The 16,397-nt window shown below is 44.4% G+C and overlaps 1 protein-coding gene across 2 annotated transcripts in view; it reads right to left on the reverse strand.

The window, feature by feature from the left end:
* Positions 1-386: 386 nt before the first annotated feature.
* Positions 387-16,397, reverse strand: part of TOP3B (DNA topoisomerase III beta) — a 36,167-nt gene continuing 20,156 nt past the window's right edge. The window contains exons 1-18 of one of the 2 annotated variants that reach the window (XM_023937545.2): positions 11,533-11,881; positions 10,720-10,851; positions 10,394-10,500; positions 9,902-9,976; positions 8,782-8,978; positions 7,976-8,132; positions 6,777-6,890; positions 5,698-5,788; positions 5,269-5,423; positions 4,989-5,094; positions 4,516-4,662; positions 3,961-4,134; positions 3,267-3,346; positions 3,011-3,170; positions 2,681-2,830; positions 2,168-2,268; positions 1,735-1,936; positions 387-904 (exon numbers count right to left, since the gene is read on the reverse strand). In XM_023937545.2, the coding sequence (XP_023793313.2) occupies positions 423-904; positions 1,735-1,936; positions 2,168-2,268; positions 2,681-2,830; positions 3,011-3,170; positions 3,267-3,346; positions 3,961-4,134; positions 4,516-4,662; positions 4,989-5,094; positions 5,269-5,423; positions 5,698-5,788; positions 6,777-6,890; positions 7,976-8,132; positions 8,782-8,978; positions 9,902-9,976; positions 10,394-10,500; positions 10,720-10,851; positions 11,533-11,602 (2,700 nt within the window). In that variant the 5' untranslated portion in view covers positions 11,603-11,881 and the 3' untranslated portion in view covers positions 387-422. Of the gene's footprint in view, positions 905-1,734; positions 1,937-2,167; positions 2,269-2,680; positions 2,831-3,010; positions 3,171-3,266; positions 3,347-3,960; positions 4,135-4,515; positions 4,663-4,988; positions 5,095-5,268; positions 5,424-5,697; positions 5,789-6,776; positions 6,891-7,975; positions 8,133-8,781; positions 8,979-9,901; positions 9,977-10,393; positions 10,501-10,719; positions 10,852-11,532; positions 11,882-16,397 lie in introns of those variants that run through there. The other variant, XM_023937546.2, reaches the window with a different exon arrangement.

Genomic DNA, 16,397 nt, shown 5'->3' on the forward strand with positions numbered 1-16,397 from the left:
AATCTGACAGCTACTAATCATTTCTTATTTTTGAAGATTCAAAGTCAGATGAAGCAAGTCTCATGCCACAAAGACTACAGCAGCATAACACTGATCTTAATCAGTTCTTATATTCCTGCAGCTTGCATTGCTGACAAAGGCCCCAAAAATGTCAGAAGAGACATTTCCTTTCTATCAGTTAACAGTTCAAACAGACTTCTTGAGTCTCACCACTGTTTGTGAGCTCTAATTGTATCTATGAATCCAAATTAAAAGCTTAAAGGCCTACTCAGTTACTGAGGGATCATCCAGAACAGTTTGTTTTGGGAGCAACTTAAGGTGTTTAACTGCTCTAAAAACAGGAAAGCAGTGAAAGATACTTAAAAATTAACTCAAAAGAAAACACATTTTTATAAGAAGTTTATTTTCCTGTTGTGTGGCCATTATACAAAGTAAGCAGCCAGAGCTGCCATTTTGTCCTTGGGTTTCTTTGGGTTGAGTCTTCCACCAGGTCTCCGGCCTTTGCCCCTTCCCCGGCCTTGCCTCTTCCCTTGTCCCCCACGGTGCATGGGGTGCCTCATGGCCGCGTGTTTCAGCTCCACCAGATCCTGAAACACGGGGTCACAGAACACACAGCCTGAATGCTGGGTCTCATCGCCAGGTAAGGGAGATTTGGCTTTGTTAAAATCCACGTCCACGAGCGCCGCCTCACACAAGTCGCAGGTTTCAGGTGACACCCGGACCTTGTGGGCGTTCTCAAAGAAGTGCACGATCACGTTGCATTTGTTGCAGGCCATCTTCCACTTGGGACCCGACGTTGAGTCCAGAACCAGAACCCCATTCTCACACTCCACACACTGCCCAATTCCAAGCATACTAAGAGAATGCTGGCACGTGGGGTGGGTGCACTCATTACAGCCCATTCCTGGAGGAGAAGAGTGAAACCATGTCACCCTTTATCTCACTACTCACACTACCCAGTTTGAAGGAAGTGAGACACAGAAGCCAGAGACATTCGAGCATACTGCAGATTTTCTAAATCACTAAAGAAAGGAACTGCTCCCAAAATGGCAACTTGCCTCTTCACAGTTTCAGAATAATCCCCCGCTGAAAATTTTTTCTATAATGGTTTTCAGAATTTCCATATACTGCCACTGTACAGTACAGGCAGTTTAGACAGATTAGTGATAAAAACTCATTACATTTTCAATTAAATGTATGGCTCCTGCCTAACTGTTATTTTATACTTGAACTAGTCACTGTTAGTCCAAGATATTTTTAATTAAAAGATGGTAATAAAAACATGGCGAAAAGCTTCAGTGCACTACTTTAAGTAAGTTTCAGTCCCACAGTTACTAAACTAACTGCAACTTCTACCTCTTCTTATATCCTTCAACAGCTTTTGACACATCATTTATCTCTATCAAAACATTCCCAAAACCTGGTCTTTGTTTACACTCTTATCCAAGCCTACTCAAATGTGCAAAGCATTAGTATCTTGGTGTCTTTCACTGCATGCTGAGTGTTGTGAAGGTCATGCATGCAGGTTTTTTCTTCTATGAAAAAAAAAATTCAAAAATTTGTTAACCAATAAATTTTGGTAAGTTTAATGTGAATTTTAGGTATCTAGAGTCTAATTTGAACAGCACTTTATACTAAGCAACACTGATTCTAAAACTCCTAAAAAGCCCATTAAATAGACTACCTAATTTATTTAAAGTCAGGATAATACCTGCATGTTTGCAGAACTCCTACCTTTCTTCATGTCCCTGAATGGAGGATGGTTGTAACAGTATGGACACAGTGGATAGCTCTTTCCTCTGGATCCAGATGACCACAGCACCAGCTCAAAGTCATCCAGGGGACAACGCAACTCCTTGTAGAGTTTAATGGTACCGTTCTGGGGGAGACTGTAGGTGTCATCACAGTGAGAGCAATGCAGGCGACTTGGCTTGGCCTGGAAACAGAGCACAAATCTCCTGAGCAACTGCAGGGTCAACAGAGTTTAAAACTTGTGGTAAACCTGCTCTCTGGTTTGTTCCCCAAGGCAAAACCCTATCAGCCTTTGTGTTTTAGAATGGCACTTGTGATGACCATATTAAAATCCAAGTTCAATAATAGTAAAGAAGTTTATACTCACTGCCCCCCAGCAAGTGAAATTCAAATTCCAAGTATGAGGCAAACTGACCTGAATATACTTCATGAAACGATGGCATTTACCACAGCGGGAAAGGGGTTTGCCTGTGGCAGCCAAGGGTGAAAAAGACACTTCCATCAGTTCATCCATACCTGCAAAAGGAATAATCACACTTACATTAGAATTACAGTTGTTAAGAGGAAACTTTGCATGAAATCATCTATAGACCTGTGAAGAAGTGAGAATTAAAATATTTTACTCACAAATCTTTGTCTACAAAGACAAATACACAGCATTTTGCACTGAGCATGTAGAAACACAATGGTTCAACTAATCTCAACTTTTCAAAAACTCACCACTCAGTCACAAAATAAACCTGAAGTAGAGTTTTGGAGATATGATTCTGTCCAACTGCCTTTGGAGAGCAAATTAATTTGATTGGAAACTTCCAGCCCTAGCACAACTTTTCAGAAAGCCTAAACCTCTGAAAGGAGCCTAATAGATAAGTATTTTCCGTGCAACAACTAAGTAATTCTAGGGAACTTCACATGTAAAAAGTTTTACCTGCAATAGAATCCACAAAATAGTGAAATTTCCTTTTGAAAATGTCAAGGGTGTGCTCCAGGACCTGATGATAATTTGCTTTACCCAGAGCTATTAAGTTGAGTTGCTTCTCTACAGCACTGCGGATTGTAGGGAGAACCAACTCTGCATCTAATAGGAAACCAGAGACAGCAGCAATGAAAGGTCAAAAATGGAGGTAGAAAACTGTTCATACGTAAGCTGACATCAAAATAAGCATTATTTGAGACAGAAATGTTACTTACACATTGATATCAGCCTTCAATATAGTAAAGGGAAAAGAGGGTAAGAGGATGGAAAGGTTTAACTGACCTATTTTATAATAACCATGAACCAGAACAATGCCAAGGTTTGTAGGCTTTAGTCTTCGACCACTCTCCACTGTGACATAGTTTCGCTGGCAAATGTTGTTAATGTGGACTGGAATACTGGCATCAGTTCCTGACACACAAAGGAAAACAATATATCCACCCTGAATAAAACAGAGTTTTCATCAAATTACTTGCTTCTGGCTTCCCTGGTTTAATGTCAAATTACAGGTCTCCTAAGACTGCTTAAATTCAGATACCTTCTTACTGTCACCCAACTTCCAGTGCATAACTTCTCTCTCTCCAGTAACTCTGATGTTCCTTTGTAGTTCTGATAAGTCTGAAACATATGGTTTAACCTTAATCCTTTCATCTCTTCCAAGGAATTACTATTGGGAAGACACCTATTCTCAGTTACTTACTCTGGAAAAACACAGTAGGGTAACAGGCTGTGTTTGCTCTGATGGGGCAAATTCATGAAAATACATTAAAAGAAACAAGTCAGACTGATAGAGGAAAGTAGAATTGTGGTAAATTATATAGCAAGATACAGAAGGATTACTGAAGAGAGCAAAGCTAAAGCAAGACCTAAAGACAAGAAATCATTCCTAAGAACGAGGAAGTGCTTCCTTCCACACATCAGCTCTTTCTGACAGAGAAGTGACAGGGATGCGTTATGAAAGGATACTGCTTTGGCCAGAAACATTTGGCCAGAAATCAGAAACTGCTAAAAATAAGGATAAGAAAGGGAAAGGAACATGGGGGAAGAAACAATGTACCATCTGCTGAGGGGAGCTATGAGCATGGTGGTTTGAAGGGGAAGAGATGATCACTGTATATATCCAAATGAATACTGAGAGTTCATTACTGACAGAGAGTGCAGAGGAGTGACTCAGACTCTTTGCACTCTCGGTGGATGTACTGCAGAGCAATGTAAGTTAATCAAGTTCCTACCAATGCCATGTTTTTCCATGAGAGTGATCAGTTCTGCTTCTGTCAGGTAATCAGGAGGGCTGGTTTGCTTTTCCAGCAACTTTATTTCACCAATTGGAAAAAGATCTCCTTTCTCACAGTGGGGAAGACTCTCTTCTAATGGGATGCTGTGCCACGGCATAATTTCTGTGAACCCTGTAGGTAAAGAAACAAACAACTTGTCAGTTTACCATGAAAGTCTCAGTAGTGCTGCTACATTCTTTTTACAGTGGCCCAAGAAAAACATCTGCCTTTGTGTAATTTATCCCTGAAAAGGCATTTACTGTTTGTAAAATGACTGGTTTTCACACTGGCAAATGTGGCATTAAATCTTTGAGACTACTAAATGAAAAATAATACTTTATCTATCATAAATGAAGTACAAAAATTAGGACAAGATCTGGTCTCTGGTTTTGAGAGCTCAAAAAAATTTTCCCAATTGCACTTGTCCCCAGAGCTTCACTTTTATATCCATTCAGTGTATTAATGGGGAAAAAATTTAATATGCAGCAAATACTTACTCCTGATCTGTCTTACCTGGTGAGGTTACCACCTTTCCAACACAGGTGAATCTTTCAGGACCAATACTGAAGGAAATGGTGGTCTGTAGGTACTTGCAGTCAGCACTGACGGTGGCAATGAAGTGCCGAGTTATGTACTCGTACAGTCGCCACCCGTCCCCACCTGGGGAGAAACAACACCTCAGCCACAAAATATAATCAAATTACAGAACTTGGAAGCTACTATTCTGGGAAAAATTTCTCCTAGAAACATAGGCATTAGGTTGTCTTCTTTTTCTTAGCAGTACTATAGTCCCAAGGATCAATTGCTGAAGCAACTCTGAACTTCACTGTCACCAGAAGTTTCAGTGAGGATCAAGTTTGCTCTCTCTTCACTTCTTGCCATTCAAATAATTTTGTGTTCTGTTGAAACTCAGTGATTTTGAAACTGGCACCTTAAGGGACTGACTTCCTCACACAGTATCCCAACACCACCGAATTTGTCTGTACCTAATTCTGCTTCTGTTGCAGCTCTCATTGGGGTGATGGGAGGATGGTCTCCTGCATCATGGCCTTTCCTTGGACGATTGATGCCTTCTGATAGCAATGATTTTACCTGGGTGAAGAGAGAAACGGCTTACTTAGATCAAATCCATAACAACACAACATTAAAAAAAAAAGAAACTGGAGATATTTAAAGTTTCTGAAGGCCTATAGTTCATAATACACCAAGCAAGATCTAGTCTAAAACAGACTAGAGAATTATACAACTTTTGCTTCATGTACTCACAGTTTCTGCCCAGTAAGGATTATTGGCTTGTTGTCTCAAACATCCTTTCAGGTCAAAGTTTTCTGGATAATGGGTAGTTTCTGTTCGAGGGTAGCTGATATAACCTTGAGTGTAAAGACGCTCTGCTATTTGCATGGCATGTTGGGGACCCATTCCTGAGAGGGGACAAGAGAAAACAAAAATCATACACACATCCCTGTGATTATGGTTTGCTGTGTCTGGATGTACACCTTACCCAAGTATTTAAATAAATTATGGCTTAGCCATTCCATAAGACTCTTGTCACCTTGATCTTGCCAAACATTTCACTTTTGACAAGCAGCTTTCTAAACTTGATCCTTTGCCCAAAATGAAGTATTATTTGTTTTGTTTGAGAGGCCAAAATATTTTGCGTTAAAACAGTGTGAAAATCGGACCTTTTATACCTACCTAAAGCAGCACTGGCTACTCGGAGCATTTCAACTGTGTTCAGAGCCAGTGGTCTCTGCTTCACCTTCTCTTTTTTACTCACAGATTCTACCTAGAAAACAGCATTTTTACAGTAAAAGTTCTGACATTTGGTAAATGCATATTTTTAATCATGTCTATAAATATGCATCATACATTACATTGTCTATTCTTATCATATCTGCTTTGTTCACTTAAAATGGTAACCACCAGTATATTTTTACTTTAGAAAATCTGACTGGAGATAATTTTATCAAGTTCTAAAATTAAAGTCTGAAAGTTCCTTTGTGCCAGTACTAGATCAGTTCTATAACTGGGAACATAGCAAGGCAGCTTATTGCTGTCTTTACTTCCCACTTACCTCAGCAGCACCTACTTAAGTGCTACAAGGATTTAGTGCTCATTCCAAGCAACAGTCCTAACTATAAGAATGCAAATTTTTAAAAGCTTCAAGCAGTCTCTGAACTTTGATGTCTATAAGCACTTAAATCCAAACACACTGTCAAACAAGTGTTAAACAGAGCAGAGTTATAAGTTAATTGGCTATAAAGACTGTACCATACACATGATTAAATATTTAACTGGAGGAATACTGCCCTACACATAATTAAATTCCAATTTATTCAATGTCTCATGGGAAATAAGATGTCTGCTTGGAGACATCTGAACAGTATTTCCTAGCAGGTTTAGTAATGAAGAGTTCCTATCATGAGTGATGAGCATTACTAAAGTCAATACTAACAAGAGGCTTCTGCTGAGATGACCACACCAGCACAGTACAATCTGCCATAAAAAAATCTCTTGCCTTTTATTCTCATTTACACAAAGGTGAATGAAGTAAAAACCAAAATACAGATATTCTACACTCTTTAACAAAAACAACCAAAAGCCTCAATTCACTTTTAAATTAAAATATGTAATTATTATTTTACTATTAATATTAAAATATTATTAATTAATATTAATAACAAAAATTATTAATTAATATTAATAGCAAAATATTAAATTTTATTTCCTTTATATAAATTATGGATCTACTGGCACTTGGTAAATATTCTTACCTTTGCTTCTTTTGCCATCTTTGTTATATTCAGGAACATTTGAGCAACCTCACGATCAAACACCCTCACTCTGTCCCAATCCAAAGTGAGAGAACTTTCTTTTTCAGGGTTCACCTATTGGACAAAAATAAAATTAATTCCTACCAATTCTACTCCTAGAAGTGTGAGAATGCATATTCCCAACAAGAGTCCAGCAAACAAATCCTAGGACATACAGGATTTTTTAGGACAAATTTAGGACAAACCCACACCAAGAAACCAGTGCTAAAACATGAAGTTGTGCTCTTTTTCTGGGGGGCATTTGAGACGGGTGGAGCACTTGGAGTGCTGGGTCTGGGGAATGATCAGAACTATTCAAGACTGAACTGAAATACTGTCCTTATTTAGTGCTGGGAACAGTAAAGACCGAAATAGGGAGAAATTCAAAGTTTACCATTTTGATTTAGCAGAATCAATCATTTGTATTAAACTGTAACTAGGTCATATTTTCAGCCCCATGTACAAAAATTAGTATGAAGCGACCAACACGAGAGAGCACAAACCCCTCTGTAAATAGCACCAAGTATTTCCTAGCAAGACACACAAGAAACATCACAATAGATGACATCTGGCAGATGCCAGATTTCACTTTTTTTTACTTTTAAAATACAAAAATGGCAACCTTTTACCATGAATCCCTTATTTGCTTAAAAAATCCTTGTGATCACAAGCCATAAAACCCTGTTGGTTTGCTCTCAGAGCTTGGACAGCAGTGAGGCTGTAAAACTGCTCTAAGCTGCCCAAGTACTCTGAGGATTCAATTGCCAATTAACACAATGAGCATTTTATTTGCTTTAAAATTCCAATACTCAGCAATGCCAATGTTTGTTGGCAGGCTAATTAATTCCTGGATTCAAATTAACAACAGTCAGTCCAAGGACCCCAGGGAACAAAAGAGAACCATTTTAAGTAGTCTTTTTGGCAGAATTTAGGCTTAGATGATTAGCACTGAAGAATTCTTATAAGCAGCAGACAATAAGCACTTTAATACAAAACTGACATCCTGGAATCTGCTCTTGAGAGTGGTGACACACATGTGAACAGAATGAGAACACATGATTAAACTATAGGCATTGTGAATTCTTGTCAGCAGCTACGAATTTATGAATGAACAAAATAAAATGCATTACTTTTGTAAAATCAAGTACTTTAAAACTTACTTTGGCTTGCAACACCCAGTAAGTCTCGGGCTTAAATGACTGGATTTTGTCATGCCTCTCAACACAGAATCCAAGTGTTGGGGTCTGACATGGCCCAAAGGAGATGAGGGAGCTGTCTAAATTCCCATATTTCCCCTGAAAATATTTAGTCTGGAACCTAAGAGAAGGGCAGGGGGGAAAAAAACAAATGAGGAATGTATACACTAATATCCTCATTCCCATGAAAAGCAGAAGTTTTTGGTATCATACATACACAAAATATGAGTAATCTATAAAATCATTCAGGCATTAGGAAAAGAGCATTCTGAAAAACACCATCTCTTACAGCTAATTAAGACATAATCATTTTGCCTCACAAGGAGCTGGGAGGGGACACAACCAGGACAGTAGATCCCAGCTGACCAAAGGAATATTCCAGATCATGTGACATCATGCTCAGCATATAAAGCTGGGGGAATAAGGAGGAAGGGGGGAACACTTGGGGTGATGGTATTTCTTTTCCCAAATAAATGTAATGGGTGATGGAGCCCAGCTTTCCTGGGGATGGCTGAACACCTGCCTGCTCCTGGGAAGTGGTGAATTAATGCCTTATTTTGCTTTGCTTGTGTGTGCAGCTTTTGTTTACCTATTAATCTGTCTTTATCTCAAGCCATGAGTTTTCCCATTTCTACCTATCCAGTACGCTCGGTGACCCCAGGGGTGGGGAGGCAGTGAGTGGCTGCGTGGGGCTTGGCTGGGGTTAAACCACGAGGGCACAGAGCCATTCCTGAACCTTTCACAAAACCCTCTGCAGTCTGTGCTGTCACCTTGTGAAGGCACAGCCAATCCTCAGATCCAGCTCCTGGCGGGCATCCACGGACAGAGCTTCATTGCGATTGGGCTCTCCCAAGTGATTCATGGCATTGCAGATGTCTGTGTCGGTGATGGAACTGAATTTAGCTCTGTAAATCGTCCTCTCCGTGCCACGAGGTTTGTTCATGACAGGAAGAACAGCATCAAGAACCTAAGGAAAATCAGAAGCATAATTAAAGAGGATTTGAAAGATAAAGGCTTTCTCTCTAAAAATAAAAAAACACTCTCTACGAAATATTTGTTTCTGTGTCATTGCTTAATTCAGCAAGATGTCATGCCAATACATTAACTGATAAGCCAGACCAGTATTTGTCCATCCAGTCAAGAGCATAGGAAGCATTAACAAAACTGAAGGGTTTATTTACTATACAGCAACTGCTGGGAGCAAATCAGTATTTTTGGCTAAGAGCAAAGGCATTCACCAGTGCAGCTGCAGCACCTTCTGGTGAGCATGTACCAGTGTCCATCTGGGTTTATTCTATACATTGCTAAGGCACCAGTAATGATACAGGAGTATGTGAAGAACTTAAAACAATCACTTCATGAATCACCTTTCTTTAAACTAAAGAAAATACCCAAACAAATACTCTTCATGTAGACTTTTGGGAATAGCATGTTAAAAAAAAAATCTTAGCAAAGATTTTGTTCTACACTTTTTATGTGCAGAGGCCAAATTTCTGCAGCAAGCATACACTTACAAGCAGCTTCTGCGCTCTAAAGCATCTAATTGCTTAATAAACAAAAGATAACAGAGATTAAATTTTAAAAGGACATAAAAAAAAACCTACTCCAGCTGTGGAATACAGACCAGTTCTTGAAGCACTGGTATGTTCTAACATTTAAGAGGCCTGATCATTCATCTGAGATGAGCAACACCCCTGAAATTTATTTATACTCTTCAACTGACATCTTACAAAGTTCAAAGCAAGTGAGTTTTTCCACCAAGGCCCTCTATGCCTTTAAAGCTTAATACACCTTTAATTTGAATGTTACTGTATACTCATAAAACAATGCGTTGATAGTCTTGTCAGACATACATTATGGTATTGTGAGTCTTAAAAATGGAAACCTTACTTCAAAACAGATGTTTTCTCCTTCTTTATCACAATCCAACCACAAGACAATACAATCACAGCCTCTTCCCTCCACCTGTGAGAAAAATTAGCACAGTTCTTCAGCAACTCAAAAAAACACCTCCCACCTCCCTACCTATATATTTCTTTTTCTGGTTTCAGCAGAATTGTGAACAGTAACCAACAAAACTTATTTCAAAGAAGGCATTTATAAGCTGTGCCTTGCACTTGCTGATAAAAGCTAAACTTGCAGCCAATGCTCCAATTCTGAAAAACCGGATATCAAGAACTCAGTCAAAAAAAATCAGAAGGTGATGGCAGAAGTGAGTTTAATGAAGACTTCAGACAGTGTAAGTACCAGCAAAAATAAAGTATCATTTATACTATGTTAATGAAATAGATCTAACTGTGACAAAAAGCTACTCCCTGGAGGAATTCTTATTTAGGAACATAGAAACTGACAATTCTAAATACTACTCATAAGAAAGAATACCTGTAAAAACTTCACCATGGTCAGCTTGGGATTAGCTTCTTTCTTTTCTGTGGGAGCTTTGCTAAAAAGTTCTGCTGGATCTACTTTGTCCCAGCTGTTATATTTTCCTGAAAAGCAGAAGTATATTAAGTTGAGCTCTGAAGAAATATTTATAAACCAAACAGCTTTACTTTGCAAAACACTTGGCTTTCAAAACTTGCATGGAAAATTTTTTACCCTAACACATCTTGCTTTACTATATACCAAGGGACCCCTTAGCTTTTTCTGAAGGACCTGGCAGCTCTACAAGCTGTATTAGTTAAAATATCTGATGAGCAGGCAAATACCTATGAAATCCAAAGTCATGACGTGACCACACACCGATGTCATCTTGAAGTGGGCACTCTGTCCTATGAAGGACCCGGTGTACTCGTGCACAGAGCACGCACCGTTGAGTCCCTTGCGAGAGGACATGTTCCCTGTGAAAATAGGATCATAAATATTAATGAGGTAAAAAAAGCTCCAGCTATTGAAACAAATTATTTTCTGTCAAATTACATCCCCCTTTTCTTAGATCTTAACAGCTGTGATCTTCCTGATCACAAAATTTTAGTAACTGATCAAACTTTTATTTCATTAAGTATCAATTCAGGGCTTTCCTAAAGCATATTTCATCTTCAAATTAAACTATTCATTATCTCCACCAGCCTATCCCTCCCACTACGAAACCTCACAAAAATACAGCTAGTTTTCTAGAACACACACTTATAATTAATTAATTTTATTTTCCAGATTTATTAAACTTTTACTTCAAAAATCTCAGAACAGCAACTTGCTACTTGATTGGCACTTTCCAGACACAGCATGCTCAAAGCTCACTAGAGCTACACAAAATATCGAAACCGAATTCCTTTATTCTTAGATTAAACAGGCATCAGCCCATAAAAAGAATCAGAACGTGATGGGACATCCCGTTCTTTTATGAACCTGTCCGAAGCCACCGTTCCCAGGAGGCTCCGGCCCCAAGATAACCAAGCGCTGCCCAGGGTGTTTCTCACCCTCGCTGCACTGCCAGCAACCCCGGCGGCTCGCACACAGCCCCGTGCCCCGGCCGTGCCCGCAGAGCGCTCCCAGCGCCGCCGCCGCCCCGCCTCCCCTACCTCTCGAGAGGATCTTGGCGATGGACTGCGCCAGGGACGGCTTCTCCGCCACCATCAGCACGGTCCTCATCTTCGGCGGCTGCGGCGCGGAGCCGAGGGGATCGGCCGGCGGAGCTGGGGCGCGGCGGCTCCCGCGCCTGAGGGGACAGAGCGCGGCTCAGCCCGCCCGACCCGGGGCACGGCGGCACCCGCAGCCCCAGCGCACGGCCGGGCCCGCTTCCACCCCAGCGCAAACCACACAGCGCGACCGCCGAGGAGCCGCCGCCCGCTCCGCTCCGCTCCGCCCCGCCGGGCTCGGCCGCGCTCCGCGCCTCAGCGGGCGGCCATGGCCGCGTCACTGCCGGGTCACGGCGCCGGAAGGCGCGGGCGGCTCCACACGGCTGCGGCGGCGCAGGCGGGCGCGGGACACACACACATGCACACACACGGACACAGACACACGGACACACGGACACACACACACGGACACAGACACACGGACACACGGACACACACACATACACACACACGGACACACGGACACACACGGACACACGGACACACACGGACACACACGGACACACGGACACACACGGACACACGGACACACACACACACGGACACACACGGACACACGGACACATACACACACACACATGCACACACACGGACACACGGACACACACGGACACACGGACACACACACACGGACACAGACACACGGACACACGGACACACACACATACACACACACGGACACAGACACACGGACACATACACACACACACACGGACACAGACACACGGACACATACACACACACACATACACACACACACACGGACACACGGACACACACGGACACACGGACACACGGACACACACGGACACACACACACGGACACACGGACACACACGGACACACACACATACACACACACGGACACACGGACACACACGGACACACACACATACACACACACGGACACACACACACGGACACACGGACACACACGGACACACGGACACACGGACACACACGGACACACGGATACACACACACGGACACACGGACACACACGGACACACGGACACACACACACACGGACACACGGACACACGGACACATACACACACACACACGGACACGGGCATACACACACGGACACACGGACGCACGGACACACGGACACACACACATACACACACACACGGACACACACGGACACACGGACACACGGACACACACACATACACACACACAGGGACACACGGACACATGGACACACACGGACACACGGATACACACACACACACGGACACACACGGACACACGGACACACACGGACACACACGGACACACGGACACACACGGACACACGGACACGCACACATACACACACACGGACACACGGACACACACACATACACACACGGACACACGGACACACGGACACACGGACATACACACACACACACGGACACACGGACACACACGGACACATGGACACACACGCACACACACACACAGACACATGTGCGGACACACGGACACACACACATGGACACAGACACATAGACATACACACACACACACGGACACACACACACACACATGTGCGGACACACGGACACACACACACAGACACATGTGCAGACACACACACATATATAGACACGCACTCAGACACATGTATATGTACATACACACATGCACTCACACACGTACACACACATGTATACACACACACATATATACATATATATATACATGCACTCACACATATATATGTACATACATATATATACACACATATACATCCATCCACACGTACACATATACACACACACTCACTTTCTCACACTCAGACCCCTCCCGGGGCTGGCTCCAGCCCGCTCCAGGGCCTCCCCTGTGCTCCGGGCAGCGGGGCCGGGCCGGACCCGGGGCTGGGCACGGCCACAGCTCGGCTCACACGCGGTGCCCGGCACAAGGACATCGGCAGAAGGCACCGCCACCCCTGCCTTCCGAGCCCCTGTGCCACGGGAGGTGCTGGTACCGTGCCGTACGATGCACGGATGTCCCCGCTCCTTCATCCACACAGGTGCACAGAACAAATGTCACCAAACTTCTCTAAGAGAACACACAGTCATGGATGCATAATTGTATCTGCTCTGTTCCTGCGACATGGACCTCTGTGCCTGTGCCCAGACTGTCACTCAGGTTCCAGTTTCCGTAGGCCTGAAACACTACAAACGGTGTTGGACACTGATGACTTCTCCTTCACTGCAAATAAATTCACCTTAGGAGCCTTAGGAGCACCTGGTTCCCTTGCACCCTGATGATATAATGGAAACAATATTGGATAACTCGTGAAAAAGGGCATTTTTTGCACATTAAATTTTAGTTGAACGTTGATGTCTTGCTCAGGCAGAAATACAAAGAAGAGAAAAGACAGTGGGAAGAGAAAGCTCAGGCCAGGCAGAAGCACACCTTTCCCTCATCCCACCTTTCCCCAGGGAGAAGGCAAGGGCTGCCCCAGGGGGTTTTTCCCCTGGGAGCTGCAGCTCCTTTCCCCAAGTCGTAGAGGGGCTCTTTGCCTTGTCTGTTGCTTCCCAGGGATGCTGGGCCCAGTTAAGGAGATTTGGTCAGTGGACTGAAGCTGGTTCCACCCTTTCCTGCAGCTTTCAACTCTTCCACACATCCTGAGATCCATCAAGGGAATAGCTGAAGAGGGAAACCCCAAGTTGATGGATTTTATAAGCACTTTGTGGAAGAGCTCAGCTCTCTATTTTTACCCCTGTGGTTGTGCATCGATCGTTGCCAATGTTTATAGCACTTTCCCCAGAGCTGCTCAGTACCACACAAACTCAAAGAGAAGAGATTGGGAAGCAGCCAGGATCAGGATGTATATCAGCCTCGTGTTGTCTGAAATAAAAAGGAACTAATTCACCTTCAATTTGATTAGTAGACAATTAATAGATATTGAAGTTACTAGCGAAAGGAAAAATCAAAACAAACCCAGGCCTTTTAATTCTTTGGGAATACTCAAGTTAGAACATATTAAAACAAATGTGTTCTGCTGTCTCAGTGCCTGGATCCTTTTGACATCTGGGGAACATCTGGAACAATCAGGATGCGAGTTAAAACCAAGTCTTCAGATATGTCATATACATATTTTTTAATTTCCTCTGGTAAAAGCCCTCTACAAAATCCAACCTTCCTTTTCTCTTTGAGTGCTCAACGAAACATGAAATTTCAACTTGCGTTCACCCGGGAAAGCACAGTCTGGACTCTCTCCCACATGGCAGAAGGACTCCGGACACTCTGAGTCCCCGCGTAGCCCGGGCTGGTGCAGACGCGTGTGCGGCTGGTTCTGGGGCCACACAGGGGCTCCTCCGGCCTGAAGGGATCCCGCTGCCGGACACCCAGCAACCATCGGGTCACACAGTCGCTCGAAGCGCTTTGAAAATTGTCCGGAAAGCCTCACGCCGTTCCTAGTGCTCCGGCACGGAGCTGCATCAGCCCCAGAAGCGCGGAAGGGACGGGGACAGAGAGGGACCGGGACCGGGCCGGGCCGGGCCGGCCGCTGGGGGGCGCTGCCGCCGCAGGAGCCGCCCGCGGGCCCCGGGGCGAGGCCGCGCTCGGCGGGGACGGGCGGGGACCCGCACTGCCACCGCTGCCATCCCTCCCCTGTCCCACGGGTATCACCGCTGCCACCGGACCCCTGTCCCACCGCTGCCACCGCTGCCACCTGTCCCACTGCTACCACCGCTGCCACCGGTCCCACTGCTGCCATCGGTCCCACCGCTGCCACCGGTCCCCTGTCCCACCGCTGCCACCTGTCCCACTGCTGCCACCTGTCCCACTGCTGCCACCTGTCCCACTGCTGCCACCTGTCCCGCCTGTCCCAGCGCTGCCAGCCGTCCCACCTCGGCCATGCCTCGGGGCGCTGCCCTGGCGCAGGGGCTCAGCGTGGCGCACTCGCTCGGCTCCGAGATGCGCTTGCTTTCCCCGGGGATGGGCTCCTGCCCGCTGCGCCAGCCAGGGGAGCCCCGCGGAGCCTCGCTCACACCGCCGCCTCTCGCAGAGGCTTCTCGCCACTCTGTGCTACTGCCAGATCAGGCTTGGCCGTCCTGTACTCAGAAGTGCTTCTCACCACACTGAGAAGGCTCCAGAAAGACCCCACCAGTCCCACGACAAGCACCCTCATTTCCACAGGAGAAACTCCAGGGAGAAGAGTCCGTGCTTGGCAGCACAGCAGCTGTCCACAGAGCTTGCGGACAGTGACACCCCATCCTTTACTTTGTCCAGATCTGGCTGGTGTTTCTCCACTTTTCCTTTGAAGATCTGAAGTCCCTCCAGCTGTACCAACAGGGCAGAACAATGAAACCCCAAAGTAAGCATCCTCTCCTGCAGTTTTCTCCAAGAAAACTAAATTAATTTCTAAGTTTAATTAATTAGCAAGATTTTGGTTTACATCAACTTGGTAAGTGTACCAAATCAAGAAAGCTACAGTTCTGGTTAAGCACTTTGCACATGGTGGACACTCCAGCCTCACCAGTCCTGCTGCCTTTTTGATTCCCAAGTTTTTCAGCACCAATTATCCCCCAGGTTATTCCAGTGCACAGTTATTTAAGCAGTCAAAATCCTCACCCTGACTGAAACATTCATGTTTCACTTGTCCATCAGAAGAGCTCGTGAAGGATTAAAGCCCTGGACCTCCTTGTTCTGCCACTGACTCACTGATTTGCTTCAGTAACATGCCACAGTTCCTCCTCTCACCTCTAGGACTCGAGTAGCGACTTCCCTCTTCAGGGATACTTTACTGATAAATGCATAGAGCTCACTTTAAGAGCAAGATAGAAAAAGCTGCTGAAATACCTCTC

This window comes from Cyanistes caeruleus, chromosome 18, assembly GCF_971803275.1.
Source record: "Cyanistes caeruleus chromosome 18, bCyaCae1.hap1.1, whole genome shotgun sequence".
Lineage (NCBI taxonomy): Eukaryota > Metazoa > Chordata > Aves > Passeriformes > Paridae > Cyanistes > Cyanistes caeruleus.